This window comes from Varanus komodoensis, unplaced genomic scaffold, assembly GCF_004798865.1.
Source record: "Varanus komodoensis strain SLA01 unplaced genomic scaffold, ASM479886v1 scaffold16, whole genome shotgun sequence".
In the NCBI taxonomy this organism is placed as follows: Eukaryota; Metazoa; Chordata; class Lepidosauria; order Squamata; family Varanidae; genus Varanus; species Varanus komodoensis.
The window spans coordinates 4,134,641-4,159,997 of record NW_025335468.1 but is presented as its reverse complement, the minus strand read 5'-3'; the positions used below and the strand labels follow the sequence as shown (position 1 = coordinate 4,159,997).

The following is a 25,357-nucleotide window of genomic DNA, read 5'->3' as shown; positions in this document are numbered from 1 at the left end:
AAGGCTTCTTTGTGTCTCTTGTGACAGACTATCATGGTTATCCTCCCTTAATACTGAATTTGTCAGAAAAGCATTTCAATATTATGCTTTTCTATTCCATTCTTTCTACTCCCTTCTATTGCTCTCATTCTCCCACTGCTCATCCACCACAAACAAACCAAGAAAGGAAAAATGCATCTTGTGTCTCCCCTTGTCATTTAGTTTCTAAACCAACTTGCTTTTAATCTGTGAAAGAAAGTTAAGCTTAAGGCAGCATTTTAAAAAATGCACATAGTAGTAGCTAGAGGAGACCATTTGGTAACCTTTATTGACTGTATAGACCAACTGAATTCTATCGAAATTACAATTTGCTTGTAGGTTCTAACACAGAGATATAGGTTTGGCAACTTATATTTCGTACAGCCGATATAGCACGCATTTTGTAATATAAAGCCCACAGGGGCAATGAAATGTACAACCAAATCTAAGAGGAAGTGTGCAATGTGTATAACCAAAGCCATCACATGCAAATGTAAGTCTTGTTGAACCATTCAGATAAGGAAAAAAAATCTGTAAATATTCTGGTTTTTTTTTTTTAAACTGTGCTTAATAAGTCTATAAATGCAAGGTATATTGACACAAATTGTGAAAAAATACTCCTAGCCTTAATTGTAAATATAGAAGCTCTAGTATAGTTCTGCTTTTTTCCTTCTGGTTTTATCATGATGCAAAACAAATATTCATACTAGTGAAAGAAAATTTTGAAAAACCTTCTGAAAGGTTTCTTCTCCCATGTGGGGAGATGGTGTACTGTGTGTGACGCTTTCTACATGGAGATTGCAGAATCTGAAGGCACTGGGTGGATTTTAGAGCTTTCCTTTATGTTCAGAGGTTACTGAACGGCATATGATAGCTTTCCAACTTGCTTGAGCCGCTATTTCAGGAAGGTCTAGGACAGTGATGGCGAACCTATGGCAGGCATGCCCAAAGGGGCACACAGTGCCCTCTCTGTCCCCACGAGATCGTCCCAGCAGCCATGCGCATATTTGGAAAGATTAAGGGCGCCAGGCAAAGACTCATTAGCAGTGACTCGTGGAGCTTGGAGCTTTCCCATGAGCTGCCAGGGATTTTCTTGGACTGTGATTTTAGGAGAAGGTAGGAAATTCACTCAGATGCCTTTTTCAGGGCCGGCCAAAAGCTGGTGGTCAGTGGAATGTTGCCCCCTTGTGCTGGTGGTCAGCAAATCCAGGTTTTATTGCAGTGTTGGCACTTTGCAATAAATAAGTGGGTTCTGAGTTGCATTTTGGGCACTGGGCACTCAATCTCTAAAAGGCTTGCCATCACTGGTCTAGGAGATGCACCACTATCTGGCATTTGCAGTACTGCTGTGGAAGTGCACACAAGCAAATCTCATGCCACTGAATAATAACCTGTGGTGCTTCACTATCAGTAACCAAAGCAAACTACCAGGCAATTGTGTCCTTCCAGAAGTTTTGACCTATAACTCCCAGCCTCCGTCAACACTGTTAGGGCTGATAGGAATTGTAGGCCAGGCCATCTAGAGGGGCATAAGTTGTCTATTCCTAATTTAAATAAAAACAAAAGGCAATATATGGCCTGAATGTAACTATGCTATATGTGAACTAACAAAAGAATCATAAAAGCTTTGGGAACATTGCTGGAATTGAATTGCTACATTCCCAGCCTCTTGGTGTCATTCATAGTAAGCAGTCAAGTCAAACATCTTACTTTTGTGCAATTTAAGGATGGTGTAGGCCATGGCTGTCAGAACCCTCTCTCCTTCCAGAATGTAGATATCCCATAGCCGCAAGGTTAAAGTAAATGGAGTCTGTTCAACATGTTAAAAGAACTGGATATTATATATTGGCACAGAAATCAGAATGCATACATACAGTAGCAGTGTCCTTAATCAAGCCAGTATATATTTCCAAGCTAGAGACAAGCCTATGCAAACTTAAATTTGTATTTCTTATCTATCCAACAAAATTCAGACAGATATGGTTTTTATTTTGGCACTTTACCATTAAAGAGAAAACCAGTCCAATCTAAAATCTTCTGCATAACAGGGCTTTCCTACTTAATACTTTCATCTCACTTAATGAAAATACTAGCAAGCAAAAGATGCCCAGTAGTTACTTTGAACAGCCCCAAATTATATAGTGTAAATAATAGTATAAATAATAAATAATATAGTGAGGTTGTAAGCAAGTTTAAGACTTTGCTCCTCAAGGCGCATACCCGGTCAATGAAGCACTGCAGGAACCACTTAGTTGTATAAATCCCTGTAGACATCTGTTCCTTGTCCTAAAATAGAGTTGAAGTAAGGAAAATATTCACTTCAGTGAGCAAACAAGCTGGGAACTTGCAAACAAAATTGACTTAACTTTGAAAACTAGTATTCCTTGAAACATTCTCAGGTTCCTAAACATAACAACTCTTTGCTTCTCCTTGCCTACATTAAAGTAAGTTCTACTCAAGAAGCAATATTTCTTATTGCCAGATAAACATAGGATTACAGTGTTATTGACTGTGCATTCAGTGATCACATGCAAGTATCTGATCATCCAGAGAGGGCAGGGGAAGTGAGAAAGGCAAACTTCAGATACCCAGTGTTCCTGATTTTGCTTGATAGATTTTTAAACCATCTGGTGAGGGGGAAGGGAAGGAGGCAAGATAATAGCCTCCCCAGTCTCCTTCCTCACTGCCCACTAGAATAACTCCTTCCTTCCTCCTTGATTGCTTTTCCAACTTCAGAGGGCAGCCAGTGCAGCTCTTTTTGCATTGGCTGTGCAGGATGGGAGAGGAGGGTTGGATCTTCAACTCCCTCTGCCAAGTTGGAGTGCTGTCTTTATCCTTGGGAGGGGAATCTGAATACTATGCTATGTGAGACGCCAGCCCAGGGACACCAGGATTGTGCTTTCTGCATCTTCAATACGCAATTCTTCCTTGAATAATAAGTGAACTTCCCTGCCCCTCTCTTGACCAACACGATATACTGGAAACATTAGTTTGCACATCTGTAGCATTTTGTATATAAATCTGGAGAGATTTCCCCTTTAACCATTGTTATATGTCATTTAGAAACAGAGGAGAACTGAAGACTCAACAAATGTTCCACTCGGAAGCTGGAGAAACTTATGGTATAGTCAAAAGTGAATCTACATATCTCATTTTCTACAATACTGAATAGAGCAGTGTATAGTGCATTCTGCCCATCTAGCTGAATACTTAGAAGAGGAAATAGAGTATGAATTAGGCTTAACTGAGGCCAAACCTGCTGCTACAGGCACTAATGCTGCTGTCCTTGACTAAAGCTACCTGCTGTTCCATTCTGGAGTTTATATTCAGCGCCAGGAAACTATTTCCATGGGACACCAAAATAGCTGCTTAAGAGCTATTTAATGTCACAGACACAAAAACTAATGACAAATTCCTTTTAGTCAGGATTGGGCATTTGCAGGGTACGAGGTATCTTTGCTTGCCTTAGGGTTAATTATCTGGGGGAAAATGACAACTGAAATAAACTAGGCTTTATCAGAGATAAAGCTGATTTGGCTGTTCTTTCCATCACACAATTTAAGGTATTTGCGCTAAGATATGCCAGGTAGTGGAGGAGCTAAATCACTTTGGACTCTCTGCAGTGCATTATAAGTGGCATTATGGAAAAAATAAAAGAAACCTGTGAAGCAAGCAAGAAAGTGAGTCCTCAAATACATTTTAAACTATGCTGGCATTAGTTTGTAACTGCTAACAATACCTCATTGGTATTGTATAAGATTCTGTATCTGGAAATAGTCACCCATTTTTCCAGATTTTGATTGCAATGTTTAGCAATTCTGTGCAACTATCAATTTAAAATAAATGGTTTTGATAGAAACACCTTGTCCATCAATTGGTTCCATTAAATGTTTATAAATAGTAAAAAATGTATGTTCATTTGTGAGCATAACAAGATACAATCTGAATACTTTAAAGTTAATCGCCTGTGGTAAACATATACAGGAAATATTACCATGTGCTTCTTCAGCTTTGGAAAAAGTTTGCTTAAGATTGCTTCATGATGGGCTTGAAATCTCTGCAGCTTTGGGAATCCAGGAATGAAAAACCCTTTGAGAGGAAAAGACACAAGCAAAGGATAGCAAGAAGGACTTAGAAATGAAAGCTGACCCCCACAATACCTAATGCAGAGTACAGAATAAGGATCTTCATTTCCTAAGACACCCCCACTTTCACCAGCTCAACAAGAATGAGTGCAGTATTTTTCTTTCCAAACTATCAGTTTTACTGTTTCACATTTGTGTACGTTCTGGAATTCTGTCCATGACCAACAAGGAAGGTGCACACATGCTCCCCACAGGCAGCTGGTTGGCCACTTCTGCTGAAAAGGATGGCTGTTGGTCTAATCCAGTGTGATTCTTACAAAGATGTGGCAGGTCAGAACAATCACAAATAAATCAGCTATTGTTCTCTCAATAGACCTTTGGTAGTGTCCAAAGTGGTCACAGAACTCGCCCCAGTAATATTGCACTAATATAAACTAATGCGAGCGTAGCATCATTCGTGCTTGTTAGGCAAAGGGAAAAATAATGACTTGCCATGAACTTTCTGTAGTGCAGATCACTCCTTTTCCCCTTTGCCTAGTACATGCTACTGACTTTGTGCTGACACTGTTTTACACTAGTGCTCTGACACCACTGGACAGTGCCCTTTGACAAGGCTGCTTATAGGACTCTCACTGTGAGAGTTTTTAGACCAGACTGACCACTGCTACTAGTAACAAAAGAAGAGTGCTCACTGCAGCGTGGCAACACATGCATATTCCAACACTAATGATTTGACAGATTCTTTTCAATTCATAAGGAATTAAAAAAATAATTTCTGAGCCTGTTCCAGTGGGGTTTTTCTTGTTCTATATGTCAAAACTTTGCATACAGTAAAGGGGTTTCACAAACTTTCATCTTCTGTTGGTTGTATGTAGAATTATATGCAATATCCAGTCCCCCATCCCAGTTAATTTGTACAGAGATATTTCTGATGTTCAGTTGCAAAGTCATGCCTGACTCTTTGCAACCCCATGGACCATAGCACCCAGGCCCTCCTGTCCTCCACTGTTTCTCAGAGTTCAGCCAAATTCATGTTTATTGCATCAGTGACACTATCTAATCATCTCATCCTCTGCCTTTCCTTTCTCCTTTTGTTTTCAGTCTTTCCCTCTCATTATGTGTCCAAAGTATTTGAAGCTTCAGCTTCAGTATCTGTCCTTCTAAAGAACAGTCAGGATTGATTTACTTTAGGATTTCATTATGATGAAACAAATTTTAATTTAGTCACATTTTAAATAGCCGAATGCTTATCTGAAAGCTTCTGGACAGGGGCAGTGTGTATTCTGCTACACATGTATAGGAAAAATCTAAGAACTACAGTATATCAGAATTGAAGGGCTAATTCTGGGTACACCATGAGCCTTCACTGCATATCATGTTTAACCTGCATCTGCAGTGAACATATAATCAGCAATAAGAATGGTGTGAGAAACAAGTAGGACAGGAGCCTCATTTCCACCTCCTGCAACCCAGATCCTGGTGTACACTGCAGTGGGAATATAATTTGAAGGGCAAAATAACAACACAGTTCTTAAAAAGTAAATGAAATCATGGAAAGGAAGATACATTTTCAGAGAGAGCTTACCATGCATTGCATGCCTCTGATTGGTAAGCAGCTGTGCCAGTGCCCAAAAGGCATCCTCTTCATTTAAATACATCAGCAGGATAGCTGCAATCTGACTCATTCCCTGGCAGTAGCTCACTTCCTGACAGATCCAAGGATGCAGACACATGTTAGATGGTATTAACTTCTTAGAAGAGTGCATACAAATACAAAATGAAACTTTCCCTTGTGTTCATTGAATGAGATACAGCTTTTTCCAATTGATTCAGACAGGGAGGGGATTGCTGACTTGCAGTAACATATTTATTCATTTGACTGTCTTCAACCTTTCCACCAAAAACAGCACTCAAAGCAGTTTCCGGTTACTGGTAAAACCAATAAGTAAATGCATTAAAATACAAATAAAATAACTCAAAACACAATGGAGTTGTGCTCACAAGAGGTGTTTCTGCTCAAAACAGTAAAAATGGTCCCTTTAACTCAGTGGGACAGCAAATGCTTTGCATGGAAAAGGGTTAGCAACAGACCTGCAACAGACCAGCCACCTCCCCTTTCACCAGCAATCAGACTATGAGTGAACTTAGATGACCTCAACAAAGAAACAGTACACAGAGACTCTGCTGATTACCAGCTGCAAAGCAGGGGAATAATAAAACCTAGCAAGGCTATGGAAACTACAGAATAAGATTGTGGGGAGAGAAAGAATCATGAAAAACCCAGTAGGATTTTAGAGAGTACAGATAAAGAATTACAAAATCAGGGATGGGAAATCCTGAAAAGTCCTGCTGGATGGACTACAAAGACACTACTTTACACATTAATATATTAAACACCAGTCCCAGAATTTTTAAAACTATCCACTGACATGCACTTTTGCTTTGCACTCCTACTGCTTGTAATTACTCCCTCACTACAACATGTGTGGCCTGGTCTCCTGTCCCCAGGATACCCGCTGCTCAGTATGCATGTGTCTTTTGCCTGTCCTTCACCTTTTCAGCAGCTTTGGCTACAGGGGAGCCCAGGGTGTCCTGGAAAAGGGAGTCTGAGTAGAGGAAAAGAGACCAAGCACCTGGCTTTCCTTCTCACCTGGGCAGGACTGGCAGAAAGCTGCACCAGGAGGAGAAGACAATGACCCAAATGCTGGGCTTGGCCGGCTGCACTGGTGTGGGCATGTGGCGGCCTGGCATCATGCAGTGATGGCACAAAGCAAAGGGAGCAGTGGCAGATGGACAGGACCCAAACAGAGGGCACAGAATTGCTGCTGCCTTCGCTACTGAGGCAGGAAAGGCCGCGTCAGGAGCCTGCAGCAGGTGGGAGTGGCGTGGGGGGGCTGGCATACTAGAAAACAGCAGAACACACACCAGCTGCAGCGGTGTTGCTGCCCCATGACAGAGCAAGCCAAGAAATGGCAGGAAGGGGTGGCCACGATCAACCATGCTTCCTAAATGCTGCCTATTCATTGGAAGGCAGACTGAGGCCAGAGATCTTACAGGGCTTCTTTCAGTCACACTGGGGTTGGCTAATGGACTTCTACAGTACAGGGCATGGTCGTGCATTAATGGTATGCAGCTGAAGGTTGTCTTCAAAAACAGGCAGGATTGTTAGGTTAAAAATGCAAAAGCAGCCCTGCAGGATCAATCCAAAGGTCTGTTTTGTCTCCTACACTGGCTAGCCAGATAAATTGGGAAGCCCACACTGAATGGACACATGGCCAAGGTTGTTATGTATTAGTACTAATCTCCAACATATACAGAGTAAGTAATTTGATGAGCACTGCTGCCTCCTTAAAGCCTATTACAGTATCAAGATTTTTCTGCAACTACAAATAAACATGTCTGTACCAAAGGAGGAGCTTGCTGCAGCCATTCTGGTGCATTGGGTGAAATACTAAAATGGCACAATTCCAACTTTTAAAACTTGAACCTGAAGCTCGTCGGCTTAATTATGCTTCTTTACCTATCTATCCAAACCTGCACCCTGTCAAAGTTTAATAGGCTTCTCTTTGCCACTCTCCTTAATCACTACTACCACCATCTCACTAGATCCTGATCCCTCCATAAACCCTGGCCCCAGGATTCCAGTGGGTTTGTCCTCAAAGAAGAACATAGAATAATCACAACATAATATTTGCCATTTAAATTCCTACGTAAAATAAAGCACTAGGGATGTTACAAGTATGGTTTTGCTTGCAAAATATATGAGCATGTTCTGCTCAAAACCCTGAATGAGATCACGAGCATGTCTGCCAAAAATATTTGTGAACTGCCAGACATGTGCTTGCATTCAATTTGCACAAATTACCCAGTCTGATTTTGTGCAAGTTTCATAATTTGTACAAATGTCCCTGTAGACAGAGTCAGCTTCACTTTTGTCTACGGAAGAAAGTTGAGAAATTTGTGAAGATTTCATAGTCAATCATATTTTGATTTCTGCAACTTTCCTATTTGTGCACAGGAAACAGCAATCACAAACATCAACATGAATTGGGAACAAGACACAATGTTTCAAGATTCTTAGCAATTTTAAATATTTTGAAAATGTGTTTGCTTGTTTGCCTGTCCCTAATTATAACCTCACACCTAGACTCTTAGATTGAAATATTCAGATAGGTTCTGGCAGCTACATGAGTGAAACAGTGCTATATTTAGAACATAAGGAAGTCTCAAAGTATCATAGATTACCATTGAATCAAGAGGTCACTTCATACTTTTGTATAACGTGAATTCAGGTATCAATATTTTGGAAATTACTGCATGGAATAAGAGAAAGTCTACATAAATGCTATTTTTCAATTTTTTCTGGATAGCCAATTCAAAAGAAAAGATAACAATCTTCTGTAAAACACTGGGAAAAATGTGTCTTCCCATGTTTGGACCATCTGGGTTAATCCTCCCACTGCTAGCACATGGAAACAGCAAATTCTGGAGCTAATTTAAGCATATTCTCTCCTCCATGCCCTTTGGCTGGAAATGAGTTAACTGACTGTAACAAATTGGAGTCTTGAGCCGTGAAGCTACCACTGAATGCAGCAAAAGAGGTCACAAGAAGAATGGACAATATCCTCATTTGATAATAGGCCAGCATCACAGAGAGGCTACTCAGAAAGCAGGGCTATAAAAAGGTCCATGTATTGCTGTAACACTTCTCACATGAAAACTGAGATTCCACAATATTTTCTCAATTTGCTGAAGTTTGTTCCTCATAAAATGAAATTCATTTTATATCCCACAAATAGCTACAACTAAGAGTCAAAATATAACTTAATTTTAATTTTTATTATTGTAGAAAATATTGCATATTTGTTTTGGCAATACCAAGCTCTTTTTCTGCATTTAATAACTTGAAGGATATCACATTGCTATTCTGATGTTTTGTTACTTTAGATCTCACTTATTTTTCAAAATTGGCTACAATCTTACTCCCAAATCAGAATTAAGGTCAGAGCCTTTCAGTTCCCAGCTGCATCTTTTAACTTCTTACCGTGTTGTAAACAGAATAGGCTGACAGGACATCAAACAAAGCTTGTTGCCTATACAAGAAAAAAGATCACAGTATGAACGGGACAAAGTGGGGTCTCAATGATCAGTCAGGATAACATGCTGCAACTTGTTGTGAATTATTTCTCTCATGACCAGCTGCAGTGGGTTGTATATCCAGTTCCTACTTGGGTTGTCATGTTGTGCAAACCTGGCAAACATCAGTTGTACAAGAATTAAGCAATCCCTGTATAACTCTTAAACAGACAATGGGGTTAAGCAACGGTTGTTAAGCCTAGCACAACTCTTCCTCACTAAGTTGACATTACATAACAATCCCTAAGTGGGGTTGTGTATTCCAAACGGTGAGTACACACCCTGCCAGCTTCACTGGGACTGTCATGGACTGTCATGTCATGTGAACAGCCCCACTGTCGCATTTTCAGCAAGAATTCAATAAATCAACCAATAGCTACAGAGGAATATTGCAACTGTAAAGCCAATAGGAAATAGTTGAGGCCCTGGCAGGCTGCACAATGGGCTGCGGGATTCCAGGGACGATGTGCCATTGATGGATTCTGCCAATTATGACCTTCAAGTCTATCTGCAGAAGTAAGGAATTTAACTAGACTGAGAAAGAGGGAGAGCATGTGGATTACAGAAATATCATGACAGATTTGGGAAGAGAAGCTGCTACTCAAGATAGGAGTACCTTGTTGTTCTTGAGTGAAAAATACTCACTAGAATCTGGGGACCTAATTCTGCCCAAAGATGTCACACACATGATACCAATATATCTACTGAGCCATGTAGACCCAGACCCCATTTTCTCTGAAGTGGTAAGCCCAAGTCTGGGCTCAACTACCCTCCCAGACTGCAGCATGATATAAAAGCATTCTTATACATGTAAAGCTAAATATCAAGGAAACATATGTGGAAGCATTCAGTCATGTGAGCTCCTAGCGTCTCATGTGGCCAACAGTATGAAGTGGTAGAAATTTAATGGCCTCCTTTCATGGAGTTCCATGCCACTTTTTTCCAGCACTTTGGTTCTTTTCTTTCTTTAATGAAAAGCAGACACCTGAAACCTCAGTCAGGAGAAAGAAGCAGATCACTATTCCCTGTTGGTCATTTTATCTCTAAAAATGCTCATCCAAGCTGCTTCCCCTGCTGCAGAAGAAAAAGATGCATGTCTCTAGAAAAGCAAACTAGTTATCTCCAGGAAGGTGACATGGAACTTTGTTCTAACTGCTATATGCATATATTATGCTATAAAGGTCCATAATTGCTTTATATATACAAATCAGCATTAACAAATAGATTGTTTATAAATAGATAGGTTGATGGTCATGGACCATATTATATTGATGGCAAAATTAATATGCAATCATGCCTACAAAAATATCTGCTAAGATATTTTACATGACTGGGCTTGGGAATGAATAGGATGTTTTGTATTTAATATAACGCACATTATAGCACACATTTCCTTTCACAAACATGAATAAGCATTTGGGAATAACAAGAACCTCTTGAATTCTAAATACTTAACCAATGGATAAAACTACTGAATCACATCCTCCCTCAGTCAAAAAATGTAGAAAATACTTACCCAAATTCAACTAGCTGCCAGAGTAAATACTGCATCAAGCAATATAACATGCAGCTGAATCTGACAGATAATGGTTTTAATCCAGGAACTGCCCATACCTATTGGAAATGAGTGAGCACCCTATCTTCCTCACACTTACTGCTTCCACTTTCAGTTATCAGTTCAGGAACTCCCACATGATGTCTGAACATAGAAACACTGGGTTGTTTAGGAGTTAAACAATCCAGCGTTAACCCATTAAAAAAAACTCTGGGTTAACATTGGGTTGTTTAACACCTAAGCAGCCCAATGTTTCTGTGTTCAGACATTGCAACAACAATGGGATACTTCCAGATTGTTAACTGCAAGCAGAAGCAATAAGCACTTGAGAGGCAGTGTGCGCGCTCACTGCTGCTTGTCTCTGACAATTCATGGCTTAAACAACCCCTAGACCGTTGTTAGACGTGAACTGAAATTTCCACTGCATGTTCACCAAGGCCATAAGAAGGTTTAAATCTTTGTAATGTTCTAAAGAAACATCATTCTCATTGTACAAGTGGTGAAACTGAGCAGGGTCCAGATCCCCTGAAAAAAACAACAACAGGATGTTCTGGAACAAGAGCATACTCTGATCCAAAGATCTTTTTTTTTTTCAAATGCTGATTTTTGCCTCTGAAAAGCAATGTCTGTATCTCTACACCTTTTTCATTAGACAATATGTATTTACTATACTTTAGGAATAGATTCTAGGAAATAACTAATTAGCACTTTCCTCTTCTCTCCTACAATGATCAATTTATTACATTACAATTGATGGATTCTTCAACAAGCATTTATAGCAGCTGGACAGAAGATCTGAGGGCAATATCCAATATTATCTTCATGGATTTCTGCTCAATAGTGTGACTTCCCCTTCCTTTTGCTCTTCACCCTGCACACACTGCAAATCTGCTCCAGAAGATCTGCCAATCTTCTAAAGCAAATTTGGTGTATGCAGAGACTGAAGGGCGAATCTGTTTTGCCATCAATGTCTATTTTGCTGGTGAATGACATCAGTGGATAGAACCCAGAGATAAAACATTTATTTATTTAGATATCACGCATAGTTAAGTTCCATTTATGAGAAACCTACTTCACTCCATAGCGATCGCGAAACATGATGTGGTTCCGAAAGGTGCGATTGACATCAAGGTCTATCTGCTTGATTTCTGATGAGAAACTCCTGGCTTGTTGTTTCATTTTCTGAATGAAAGAAGATGGGACAAAGCATTCAAAATTGTTCAAATATAACCCATCTCCAAGAAGGTGGCATCATCTAGGGCTTCCAATTCAAAGTGCCCTCCTTCCATCCAGCACAGCTCTTTTCATGCCAGCTGTGGCTCTAACGTCACTTCAGATACAGCATGCATGGTGGGGGGGAGGGTCGGTTCTGGGGGACAGGAATGGGAGGAATGAGGTTCTGCTGGGATACTAGGAATTCTGAGGGTGCCTCAGGCCCTTCTCATGAGCAGGGATAAAACACTTACAAATGCTGAAACTGGATATCTTAAGTGCTCTTTTTGGTGGGGGAAGCATGGAGACAATCCCCACCTCTGCACTCCTGCCCTTCCTTGGAAGCCCAGAAACATCTACTTCCAGAAGGTTTTCGGGCAGCCACAGTAGGTGGTGTCCTTATGGTACATCCACACAGAAGGCTGCTCTAATGCTACCAATCATTGCTCTTGCACTGTAAGTGAAATTGGAACTGATTGGTCCCAGTACAGAAATCCAGTATTTTTTTTGGTATAAACATCTTCTGCCCACACAATGGGCATGGCATACCCATATGGGCAGCATTATCTCCTCCCCTTTCCCCACCCCTCAGAGGTCACAACACACACCTTTCTCCTAACATTTTGAAGCAGGTGCTTCTCAGGACTATTACAGCACTCTGTTTTGTGTGCACACTTTCTTTGTTTTTGAAATAGTTCAACTGCAAGCAAAAATGAAAAGTTTCTTCTTTTAAAAGTACATGCAGCACAGGCAAAAGGATTACATCTAAACTTACGTTTAAGTAAACAAAGCTATAGAATCAGATGTGCAGTACCATCAATTTCACCGGAGTCTCTAGTTTAGTCAACTTCATAACTAGACCTACCTGGTTTAATTTAATCTAACCCTTTTTTTTTTTTACAAGAAAACCTGCTATTCTGATTTTCCCTACTTGCTAGTTGTACGGTTCTATCATAGCTCAGTTTTGAGTAAATTAATAAAAACAATGCTTGAAGCATAGAGTCAGTGGACTGCAGTGCTATAGGCAGAACCTCTACATCTGCACTCAGAAGTAAATGTTGTTTTCAATGTAATATAGTAATTAAATAGCTAATTAAATAGTGTGGACTGTGGAAACCTATTTTAAAAAGTAATTAAGTAAGGCTGAGAGCCAGTAGATTAGGTGGAAGGAATTGCATGGCAGGATACAAAATGGTTCTTCAACCAGAAATGCAAAGCGAACAATAAAAGAATGCAGGGGCACCCCAAGCACCTCATCCACCTTCCCCAGAGGCAACTCCTCAATTGCGTATTTTTCTATCTATATTTTCAAGGCTATTGTGCTGCTGTTCTGCTCTTTCCTTACTTAATGGATTGCTTGCAAAAAGAAAAAAGATAGAGGATGCACTGGAACAATATGCATAGATTGCAATTGGCTTACGGGGTCATCCTGCCCCTCCTATAAAATTGCATGACTAAAGCATGATGACATCATATTAAAAACCTCATCTGGCAGTACTCTTTTGCTAGAACAAATGTGAAATAATGAGACTTGTTTTCCCTTTTCACCAAATTCATCACTTTTAAACTAATTGTGAGACAGAAATGAGAACCAAGTAGTCTCAGACAATTAGCTTGCCATCTCTGCACCAAGAAGCAAACTACCTGTGATGAGAATTAATGGAACATGGAGGGAGGCTTTAACTTTTTCCTTCCCTGTTTTTCCAAAACTAGTATTATCATTTGAGGGGTTTTTTGGGGAGTGACTCCCCCATTTTGGACTCAACTTTCTTGTTACTGATGAATATCATATACCTTCTCAAAGAAGGAACTTTTTAGTTTTAATGATACATACATGAAAAGTGGTTGATTACAGCTGAAATACTCCATTTGAAATAATTTAGCAATTTGATTAGGGAAGTTCTAGTAACTACTAAGATATATCACATACTGCAAACCTGGAAATATAATCTTCTGTCATTCAATTATCCTTAGGGTATATCAAGTTATGACACCATTCAAATGCAGACAGACATTTTGTAGGACTATGCATTTATTGATTAGGTTGTCCTAATGTTACTGATTGTCATAACCTGCAGAAATTGTCCTGCTCCCCCACAACCTACCAGATCATTTGGTATTTCAAGAGTCCTTGTACCAGCAACTCTAGACTGTAGTATTGGATGGCATATAAAAACTTTAAATAAATACATAAGTAAATAAACTCCATGCTTCTCATATGGGAGTAAAATTACTCTTCTTCAAACTGCCAGTCACATGTTATTATTTTGACTCAAACAATATTACTGAGAATTCATGACATGATATATAAGCATATCTCTTTGTGTTCCAGTTAACCCCTCTCCCAGCATACTTGTGGCCACCTACCAAATGAGCACATGTATAAAACATACTTTCACTGATATTAGTAACATGCAGATGCTCCCAGTGAAAAATTAAACTGAAGGAAACAGTCTGACTTCGCAAAATGGATTGCTGCTAAAGAAGAAACAGGATAAAGTTTGGGTGTGAGGGAAGACATGTACTATGGCTAGAAACATAAGCTCTGATCCAAAGCTACATATGGAAATACTTGTGAATGCAAGCAGAACTTGCAGAATTCAGGTATGACTTTGGCTAAGTCAAACATGAAGTGTTATTTTTCAAAATGTTTAAAATGTTTAGAAGTCTAAATGTATTAAGGCCCACTGACTAAACATGAAAGCTATATTCCTTTCCTGTCTCCAACTTTCTTCTAGATCATGTAAAGCTCCTGCTGGCCTCAGGTGGCACCAAGGATGAGAAGGATTATGAAGAGCTGATTTCCAGGATTTATGTGCACATAAAGCCTATTATACTATTAGTCCCTTGTTTATTGCAGACCACTCAAGAGCTTATTTAAACTGCTTGTGACTTTTGTTTATTCTGATCACTTGCGCTAAGACATGGCCAGGTGGGAACAACTTGGCAGCAGCAGCAGCAGCCTTTTATTCTTCACTGATGGCTAGCGGTGTCTATCCCATTTCCTTTAACTTTTCACATCATAATGAGTTGGGTGGACTTTACCATTATTCAAGCACAATCTTAATATGCTATGAGTATTAATACTTAACAGAAATATTATAAATACCTTGAAATTACTAGATGTCACTACTTAATCTTGTACTTAACTTTTAGAGTGTCACCTATGGGCCCAAGGCTGGCCTTAATGCTCCTGTGGTTAGAAATAGCACAAAGAAGCTTTAACACAGGTTCTTGGCCATGAATACAATGTCTCCTGAATACAATGACCTGGAAATATAGTTAGTGGAAATAGTTGCTGGAAAACACAGAGTAACATCTTGCTTGGGGTTCCAAGAATTGCTTGCACAACATTCAAATACCCTGCAGCTGTCTGTACATTTTTCTAAGAGCTGATTTCATTAAGTTCTTTTGTAACCAGTTTGAGTCTTATGTTACTGTTCAGAGTACAATAAAAGGTAGTTTAAGATACAGTAGGCAAATTGACTATTGTCAGTCATCAAGCATACTCTAGAAGAAGAAAAAAACTGCCTGGATTACTCATCGAACACTTCTATAGAAGTGAGCTATGCAGAAAAAGCAGCAAGCTTCAATGGCTATTCTGCTGTAAATCCCACTGCCAGCTCCACTCTCTGTTGAAGTATCTACTGAGAGCCGGAATGAAGATGTCTTCAGAAAACAGGTGGTGGCAACCCCTAAACTTCAAATCCTGGCCCATATTTATGGTGAATCATACATATAATTTAGGTAATGTCAAGGCCTATTTTCTATGATGCTTTTGTTTATTTGGCCAATCAATTCCTCTCTTTTTGAAGTACAGAACTGACTATGGAAAGGGTGCCTTTGCTTCGGAGAGAAGTACATTTGTTATTTTTAAATAGTATGTTAGAAATCCCAGACTTAGCAATGGAAAGGGGCCTGAAGAAAACAGGGCAGCCAAAAGACTTTCAGAAGATCAGGAATCTTGCATCTGTGATAAGCATGCCTGCATAACAAATTCTTCCAGTGGTGGCAGTGACAAACTTCCATGGTTCAATGCTGACAATTCCATCGGATTTGTAAGACGCTGTTGGTCAGGTGTTTGCTACTGAAGAAACATTGGCGGAAAGCAGACAGCTAATGAGGATGCACTGAGAAATCACTCGGGGCTGGCAGGTGTTCAATGATATGTGATGGGGCAATCAAAGTGCCAGTAAAGAAAAACAGGAAGAACAAATATTGATCCAGCAAGACATGTCTAGAGTCTAGCCTATGTGCTGAGCTGCAGTGGGTATGCTATCTTGACCTCCTCCTCCTCATCATTTTCATTATTATCTCTCTCACACACATGCATGCATACAGATGCACGCACACACATATACCCCTATGCGTACCTATAAACACTGCAGATAGCTAATATCTTAAAAGAAGCATTTTCCCTTCTTTCACTAAATGTCTCTTCAAAGATTGTACCTACTGTAACACGTATACTAATAATTAAAAACTATGTTTGGATTCATGCTACATTAATAATATTTACATCCCATTAATTAAAACATGACTAACTTTTCACAGGGGTTCCATTGGAGCATAAATATCCTGATCCAATCTATTGTTCTGACCCACATGTAAATTTATCCAAATTTAATCAACAGAATAATCAATTGTAATTTCTTTAAGCGGGTTGCACCCCTAGTTTTTATATTAGATATTGTCTTCAACATTCACATGCTATGAATTAAAAAAGCCAGTTTTTCATTTCAATTCTGATACGATTTTTAAAAATGTTTTGTTCAGTTTAGAGTACAAATGTATAGTTTATCCCAGTGGTCCTCAAACTTTTTCAATAGGGGGCCAGCTGAAAGGCGGCAGTTACACGCGTGGGCCGGTGAGGAGGGGGGGCCTGGGCGTGCGGGCCAGTGAGGCATCGTTGGGTGCGCCCGAGGTGGCATTGGGCACGCACGGTGGCAGCTCACGATGAGATTTCCCAGCGAGTCCAAAACCATCTCCAAGCGAGCAAGCCACCACTTCCAGCCCACGCTGCAGTGGCGCGGGCCAGATGAATGGGCATGATGGGCAGGATCCATCTTGCGGGTCATAGTTTGAAGACCCATGGTTTATGCTATAGCTTTCACAAACAGCTCTGGAGTTAACTGAGGTGAAAGAGTATAACAAAACTAATGTGTGCTTGTAAAGACAGAGCACTTTCTTATGGGGCAGTATAGAAATAAAAAAAATAAAATAAAAGATATTGTTTAAGATGCATGTTTGTTGAAGTAAGAGTGTTTTTATTAAAAGGAAGAGAGGTCTAGAAACAGAAAGGCTTTTTAGCAGTCAAATATGTATATTTAGGGTTTTTAAGATTCCATCTTAGAATCTCCCTCCCGAATAAATTCTTATTTTTCATTCATTGCTTACAGACTACATGTTTTCCCTGAAGGTTGTGTTTCTGTACTGGGGATGAACCAGTCTTTGAACATTAAATTTTGTGTTTGGAAGAATGCTATACCTCTTCCAGATTAGTTATTTTCTATACTGCCAATAACTGAAGTTCTCTGGGTGGTTTACAGCAGTATATAAAAAGAGTACAATAAAATGCAATATCAATGCCATAAAATCTTATCAAAAAGTAAAAACTGAAAAAGCTAAAAACATGCAATGAAGAACAGCCCTGCAAAAGAAAAATGTCTGGGATAAGTACCACTGCATATTCAAATCTATCTTTTAAAGCCTTGGCATAAAGGCTGCCTTAACCTGACATCACAATGATGTCATTATTGGCACCTGGTGGGCCACAGTGGGGAAGTCATTTCACAGACTGATTGATTTTATTAAAAGCTTTTCTATCCCGTCCCCTACTTGGGACAGCTAACAGATTGGGGGCGGGGGTCAACAAAGAGAAAGTCCTCCCTCTTTCTGCTGCCCTCTGAGTTCGTACTTGGAGAAAGGCCCCAGATGCTGAGTTTAGTGTCCTGTCTTGCTAGATTATGAACAGAAGAAGTGTTCCATCAAGCATTGTGGTCCCAAACCATGTAAGGCTGAAACCAGCACCTTGAACTGGGCCTGGAAGCATTCCAACAGCCAGTGCAAGTGGCCCAGAACTGGTCTTATGTGTTCAGATCTATGAGTCCCAGTAACTTAAACTGGCTGCCAAATTCTACATGAGCTGCAGTTTCTGAACAGTCTTCAAGGACAGCACCATGTAGAGTGCATTGTTATAATTTAGACAACACCAGAGTATATATATCTAAAATCAGGCTAACACACAGAACACCCTCCATCCAATCAGAGGACCCTTCCACCAACAGACCCCAATGAACTGCTATTTAAGTGTTGTGTAAAATGTGATTGCCAAAGTGCAATACTCACCTACTTATTATTTCTGGTCACATAAATAATAGTATCAGCATTTAATAAGGGCTTTTTAAACCAATCTTTTTTCTCATGAATCCATTCTTTGGGAGCTATACATTCTCCAGCAGTACAATTGCTATATGGCAGAGCATATCTACTCTTTTGAAAGTAGTGAATACCAAACATATCATCTACTTTCAAATCAAAATACATTAAAATGTGGAAATCTAGGAATAAAGCAACCATGAGGTTGTTTATTGCTGCAACATATTTTGCACTTCAGTACTGTATCCAACAAAAAATGCATTACCTCATACTTTCCTTCATTCTCCTTCTTAATCTTTTCAACATCCAGCAAGAGTGACCAGACCTGGCCTCGCACTTGGAGGGGTATCCCTTTATAAACTCTGCGGAACATCTATGAAGTTTTAAATCACACAGATTAGTGCAGCCTTCCAAAAATATGTGTATTTTTCAAATACAACAAATTCTGTAGTAGCTTGGTAACCCAAAGGGTATCAAGTCATTCTAAAGTTAATTGTCTCCTCTTAAATTATGTACTCTTAGTCTAGTTTCCTTCAGGAAAATGCAAATTGATACGAGTTGGCAATCATATATATAGGAAAAGATACTGTGCTTTACTGTTTCGAAACATAGTATTAGCATGTATTCACTGTGAGTATTCTAACTGGGCAGTTTATGTGACTTTATAAAGTTTGGGTGCATGACAGGTCTAAGAGTAGACAAAATTTATAAGGAAAAAAGCTTTCAATAATATACATGATTTGTTTATATCCTATTGATGCAATATTTGCACAACTTGTTATTTCTGAAAACAAGACAGTGTATCTTCAGGAGCATTTTATAGCACTAGTCAGTAGAATGAAAATGGGGTTTCTGTGAGAGGTAAGAGTTTTGCACTGATAAAATGACACCATTAAATACATCTCCAGTGCTAAGAGACCTGAACCACTTGACTGCAATGGTTAATCCAAGGTTTTACTTATTTGCTCTCTCTCCATTTCTAGCCCTTCCTGTTCTCTGCAGGACATTAAGAGAAACAGGGCTTTCTGGACAGTAATTTTGTGGCTGATCTTTCCCTAAGTAATCTTGGTTCTATTAGCATAGCCCATCAATGGACAAAGTTCTGTGGTCTGCTCACAGAAACAGCTGGCTGCTATTGTGGCTCGCTCACTTACTGTTCACTTACAGCTGTCATATAATCAAGGCTGTGAATTCATGTACTTTATAAAAAATACACTAATACTAGTATAACCCAAATTTTGTATCAGAAAAAATGTGATCTCTATAAATGCAAATTAAGTATGGCTGAAGACAGTGAACCAATTTGCAAACAATAGCAGCAAATCATGGGTTAACTACAATCAGCAGTTGGGTTAACTTAAGGCACCTTAACACATGATTAATCCATAGTATCCAGGCTTGGATGTCATGGAGCAACTTATAATCAAGCTGATCTGATGTTGCCTATTTAAAGGGACAGCAGCACACACCAAACAGATTCTATAGCAAAAACATGGGTTAACTGATGAATGATTTGCTGCTGTTATGTGGAAACCAGGTCATTATCTTGTTTTATACAACTTATTTCATTTCTAATCAGAAAGAGAAAACTATGCAAGGCATTACAGCTCTAGTTCCTGTCCACTGAAAATCCTATCAACTTTCCCCACATCCAACTTCTAGGATTTCACATGCATTTTCAAACATATTGAAGTCAACAAAGAGGAAAGACGTTTTTCATACACATACAGTAAGAGGCTTCGGATACTGCATTTCATGCTTAGTACAAATTCTATGCTTGCATGGTGTGATGTCCAAATTCTGCGTATAATTCTTGGAAGGCAAGGAATTTTAGTGATACTAAAATGAAATACAGTGGTACCTTGGCTCACAAATGCCTCGGTACACAACCAAATTGGGTCGTGAACAAAAATTTCATAAAAATTTTGACTCAGGTCACGAACTCCATATTGAGTGGTGATTGCGATCGCGGTCATCTCCCCACCCCACCTGAGTGGGGAGATGGCCACAATCGTGCTGGGGGCGGGGGAGAGATGGCCGAGATTGCGCCCATCTTTCCTGCAAGAGTGCAACCGTGATCTCGGCCATCTCCCCCCCCACAGCACGATCCTGCCCGTCTCCCCCCATGAGCACGCCCATGTTTGCGCCTGACTCCCCCCCAGCACACCCACGTTCACACCCATCTCTCCACCCAGCATGCCCGTGTTTGCACCTGCCTCTCCCCCCCCAGCCCCCCCGTGTTTGTGCCGTTCCCCCCCCCCCCCCAGTGCACCCACAATCGCGCCCGTCTCCCGCCCACCGAGTGCGCTGGGATGATGAGTGCATGTAGGGATGATGGGCACAATCACGGTACTGTTGGGGGGGGTGGAGAGATGGCTGCAATCTTTGTTGTTCTTTGCCACTTTGCTTCACATTTTTCTGATTTAAAAAAAATAGTTACAGAATGGATTAACCTTATTTACATTGAACTTTATGGGGAAATTTGACTTGGCTCATGACCAGAGTCCTGGAACAGATTAAGTTCATGAGCCAAGGTACCACTATACTTGTCTTTTAAATATGAGAATACAAAAATGGATTGGAAGGGTAATTATTAAATGAGAAGACCAAGAAGAATTTATCCACAAAGATACTGATACATCTTCAGTCAGCTGCATTCTGGAATAGGCACAGTCGTTTTACTACAAAGGTTTTACAGCCAGAATCCCATACCACACCCGGCCAGTAGAAATAAAACACTTTCCAAAGAGCCTCAGAGATTAATGGTGGTACTAGCATATTCATATTGTACAATCTAGATCAGGAAGTTAAGGTAGAGCCTTTGGGGGATTTTTAAGGCCTGGATCTGCCCTAGAATTTTTTAAAGACATAGTTGCTAAATATGCATCTAAAGTAATGCCTGGTTTGGTTCTAAGATGCTTCTCTGCAGAAAGAGAGGCAAATTCTGCTTTGGTTCTAGAAGTTAGAGTTTTAATAAGTCTAAGTCCAGCAACATGTACCGTAAATAGCATTACCTCTTTTCCAAGATTTCATTTCAGATCATTCCAAGGAGCAAGTTCCCAATGTGATGAAATAATTTAAGAACCTGCTTCTAGTCTTTAGTTCTCTCACATAAGCTTCTCCTTAAAATGAAAGTTATAAAATGCCTCCATGCCCTAGGAATCACTAATCACAGAAGAGCAGTCATTTCACCTCAACAATAAACTATTTTGGATGAGAAAACAATTATCTGTACTAAGAGATATAATGGCTTGTACTGAGAAGGCAATTTACTTTAGTGCTTCTCTCCGATGCCTGATGTGTTTTACATAAGGAAGGATATTCAAAGGCTATTTAGATTCTTTGCTGTGGTTATCTGGGACTTCAGAGACAGCTGCTTCTATTTTATTTATTTATTTATTTAAAATGGTAATATACCATTCTCCAAGATGGTTTACATATTTTTAAAACACTATCATCACAATACCATGATTAAAATTTCTTAGTGCCACTACTTGATAAAAAAGATTAAACCCCAGTTAACAATTTAAAAACTGGATAAATAAAAAGGCTTTGGCTTGGCACTGAATGAATAAAGCATCAGCACCAGGCACACCTCTCTGGGGAGTGAGTTCCATAATCAGGGGACTATGGCAGAAAAGGCTCTCCTCATATTAGTCCTCCTCACCTCTTCTAAGGAGGGCTCTCAGAGGGGGACCTTTGCAGATGATCTTAAAATTCAGGCAGGATCATATGGAAGTAGACATTCCTTTAGTTAACCAGGCCCTAAACCGTTTAGGGCTTTATATGTCATTCTTACAAGAGGGAGCTAAATTAAAAGAAAATGTTTACATTTTTCTTAACTTGGATTATGGGACATATAAAAACACTTGCTATTCTTAAATGTCTGGTGTAATCAGTTATTATTCCAATTAGACATTGCCTTGATAACCACCAAGTGACTTGCTTACCTGCAACTGTTGTTTATTTTAGTTATTTATTTCTTGATTTATAGCCTGCCTTTTTCCTCAAAGGGCTCAAAGCAGCTTACATCATTCTCCTCCTCCATCTTATCCCCACAACAACAACCCTGTGAGGTAGGTTGGGCTGAGAGCCTGTGACTGGCCCAAAGTCACCCAGTTGGCTCCATGGCTGAACGGGGACTGGAACCCAGATCGCCTGAGTCCCAGTTCCATGCTCTTAACCACTACACCACACTGGCTCACCACACTCGTTCTTCCAGTGGACATCTGTGCATTCACTCATATGGACTCTGAGCAAGTGAGGCGCCTGCTTTGGGAAGATTCTACACCTAAGATTTATTTGGCAGGAACCCTTCCCCCAGCCCCACCCAGGCATGAGGGAGGAGTTCCTGCTCAAGGTCGTGTTGTTTGTTTCCCATACTTTGAGCATTGGTGGAGGGGTATCAAAGTTCATTCTCATTGTACCCTGGTTTTCTTCCTACCTTTTTTGGAAGACTGATGTTGGGCCCTGCTTGAGGTTTTTACTCTGTTGAAATCCACAAGTCTTTGTCAGGTGATGATATACTATGCTGCACATCTCCCTCCCCGGTATGTTTCAGTATAAAGCTCTCTTGATTAACTTTTTCATGTAGTGTCCAAACACACGCTTACCATTCTTTGCGAGGTGTAACCCATCATTTGTCAATAGTTCATCTTCCAGAAACCTTAACTTGTGCTTCCAGAATCCAAATCTCTTTACAGCACCACCATTGTAGCCAGTCATTCACTTGAAGAATTTATTTTTCTCTACTATGTGCTGGTAGGTTTGGGGAGAAGACTATCTGGACCCCAGTGTTCTAAATTTGCCTCCTCAGTGCTTCATAGTCTGATATTATTTCATCAAAGCTTCTCCTGGCAGTGTCATTAGTTCCCACATGGATGAGAAAGAAGGGGTATTTTTCAGCGGGTTGTATGAGATGCGTGAACTTATTGGTTATATCTTTAATCTTCGTTCCAGGGAGACAGCATACTTGGCAATTTTCTGGTTCACTGCAATATTCCTATTTTTCCATTTCACGCAACAGGAAATCTCCCACAACTATCACTCCTCTCCTTTTGATGTTGCAAACTGTGGTATCTTTTACCTTACCTGATAGACTTTTTGTCTCTTTTTCAGAGTTACTCAGTGTGTCATGTAGTTCTTTCACAGTGGGTTTCTCACTTGTCTCTTCCTCAAGCAATTTAAAGTGGCTTGAGAGTTCCACTGCTTCCACCAGTACAGAGTGGCTTCTAGTTCTTCTGCATCTGTCACCCTGTTCCAGGGAATTTTCTCAATTTCCTTCCCTCAGGGTTCTCTTCTTCTGCCACAGTTAATTGGTGCACTTCTTGCTTCTGGACTACATTTAGCTGTTGCAGTTTCACCACTCTGTCTAAAAACTCTTAATCTCCTTTTATTCTTGAGGGTGGACACCTGCTGCTCCAGTGCTCTCATCTTTTCTTTTAATAGGGCTATTAGCTTGCAGCTGTTGCATATGTAGGCCATGTTGCTCTCAGGTAAGGAAACAAACATTGCATAGTTGTTGCAGGTCACCACCACTGTGGGGTCTTTTCAGTCCATTCTTTGTGCTACTTTTGTGAATCTGTCTTGTGGGGGGGTTGGGTGGCTGTTGTGACAACCGGTGCTGTCTCCTGTCTTCACTAAAGGTTAACAACACAGTCCTACTAGTAAATGAGAGCGTGTTACAAGGAGGAGGGAACTAAGGGGAAAGAAAGAAGAACTGAGAAGTGGGCAGGTACTCTTCCCTCATGCCTGAGTGGGGCTGGGGGAGGGGTTCCAACTGAATAAATCTTAGCTAAAGAATCTTCCCCAAGACAGGCTGCATGCATGCACAGAGCCCATATGTGTGATACACAGAGTCCACGAAGAAGAATGTCTCTTTCCTCATCCACATTTTTCTGAAATGTATAATCTAACCAGAAATGTGTGCCAAATGCATGTTGCTGACTACTTCTCATGCTAAACAACACTGGCTAGCAATGTCAGTATTTTGGTCCTTTTGCCAATATGACAGGATGACATAATGAACGCTTCACCATTTTGTCATTTGGTCTGCTAGCCTACTGTGTAATGTACTTGCTCTCCAATTGCAGCATCAAATGACCTTCTTTGTGAAGCTGCATCAGTGGAAGGATAGAAAGTGGAGGGAGCCATCTGATGGAAATGAGGCTAGGTATTCTTCTGGTCTTTTCCAATTCTATAAACTACAGTTTCAAGGATGATCTCATCAAGCATCAGAGGCAGCCACTCCAGACAGCAGATGTTAGATGCATTCAAAGGCAAGTGGGTGGGGGGTGGGGGGAGGCAGAGATCCATTTCACGCAGCATAAGCTACAGGAAAGTAAGCTCCATTACAAGGAATGGGAACTATGCTAGAGCTCTGTATTTGTTAATTGCAGTAGGGTTGTCATTTGGGATATTCTGCCTCAGGTACCAAGTTTGAGACAATCCCCACAGGAATGGCCTTTTGTTGAATTCAGGAGCAGAAAATGTGGGATCCTCCAGCTGTTGTAGAACTTCACTGCTGATCAGTACGGTCAGTAGTCAGGGATGTTGCAATTCCAACAAGGCCAAAAATTATTTCTCTACTTAGAGTTAATGAGGAATTCAGTTTCTCACATCTGCAAACCATAGTATATTATGATCTGAGTGCAGAAAGAGGGAAGTAGTACTGAGCAAAGAAGAGACCGTGCATTCCAATGAGTAATGGAATCTGAAAGCTATAAAGAAGTCTATAAGCTCACTGATCAAGCTGTCAAGCTTTTTTGTAATTTAGGACACATGCAAAACCCCCCAACCATTAACCAAATTACCACTCCTAACTTGATTAGATAGATGTTAGCTTAAAGGCAGCATTTGTTTTCTTCAATGGAAATTTAGTACTAGCAATAGAAGTTTAGTAAGGATGCAGATGAAGAATAGTGTTAGAATAACTGTATATGTAAACATTTCCACTCACTGAAATTTAAATAAT

At 40.1% G+C, this 25,357-nt stretch overlaps 1 protein-coding gene across 3 annotated transcripts in view; it reads right to left on the bottom strand.

The window, feature by feature from the left end:
- Positions 1-25,357, bottom strand: part of LOC123021251 (USP6 N-terminal-like protein) — a 125,336-nt gene that overhangs the window by 8,671 nt on the left and 91,308 nt on the right. For 2 of the 3 annotated variants that reach the window (XM_044425875.1, XM_044425876.1), the window contains 7 exons: positions 18,650-18,757; positions 11,867-11,976; positions 9,148-9,196; positions 5,689-5,809; positions 4,013-4,107; positions 2,239-2,304; positions 1,729-1,828 (listed from right to left, as the gene is read on the bottom strand). In XM_044425875.1, the coding sequence (XP_044281810.1) occupies positions 1,729-1,828; positions 2,239-2,304; positions 4,013-4,107; positions 5,689-5,809; positions 9,148-9,196; positions 11,867-11,976; positions 18,650-18,757 (649 nt within the window). The remainder of the gene's footprint in view (positions 1-1,728; positions 1,829-2,238; positions 2,305-4,012; positions 4,108-5,688; positions 5,810-9,147; positions 9,197-11,866; positions 11,977-18,649; positions 18,758-25,357) is intronic. The other variant, XM_044425877.1, reaches the window with a different exon arrangement.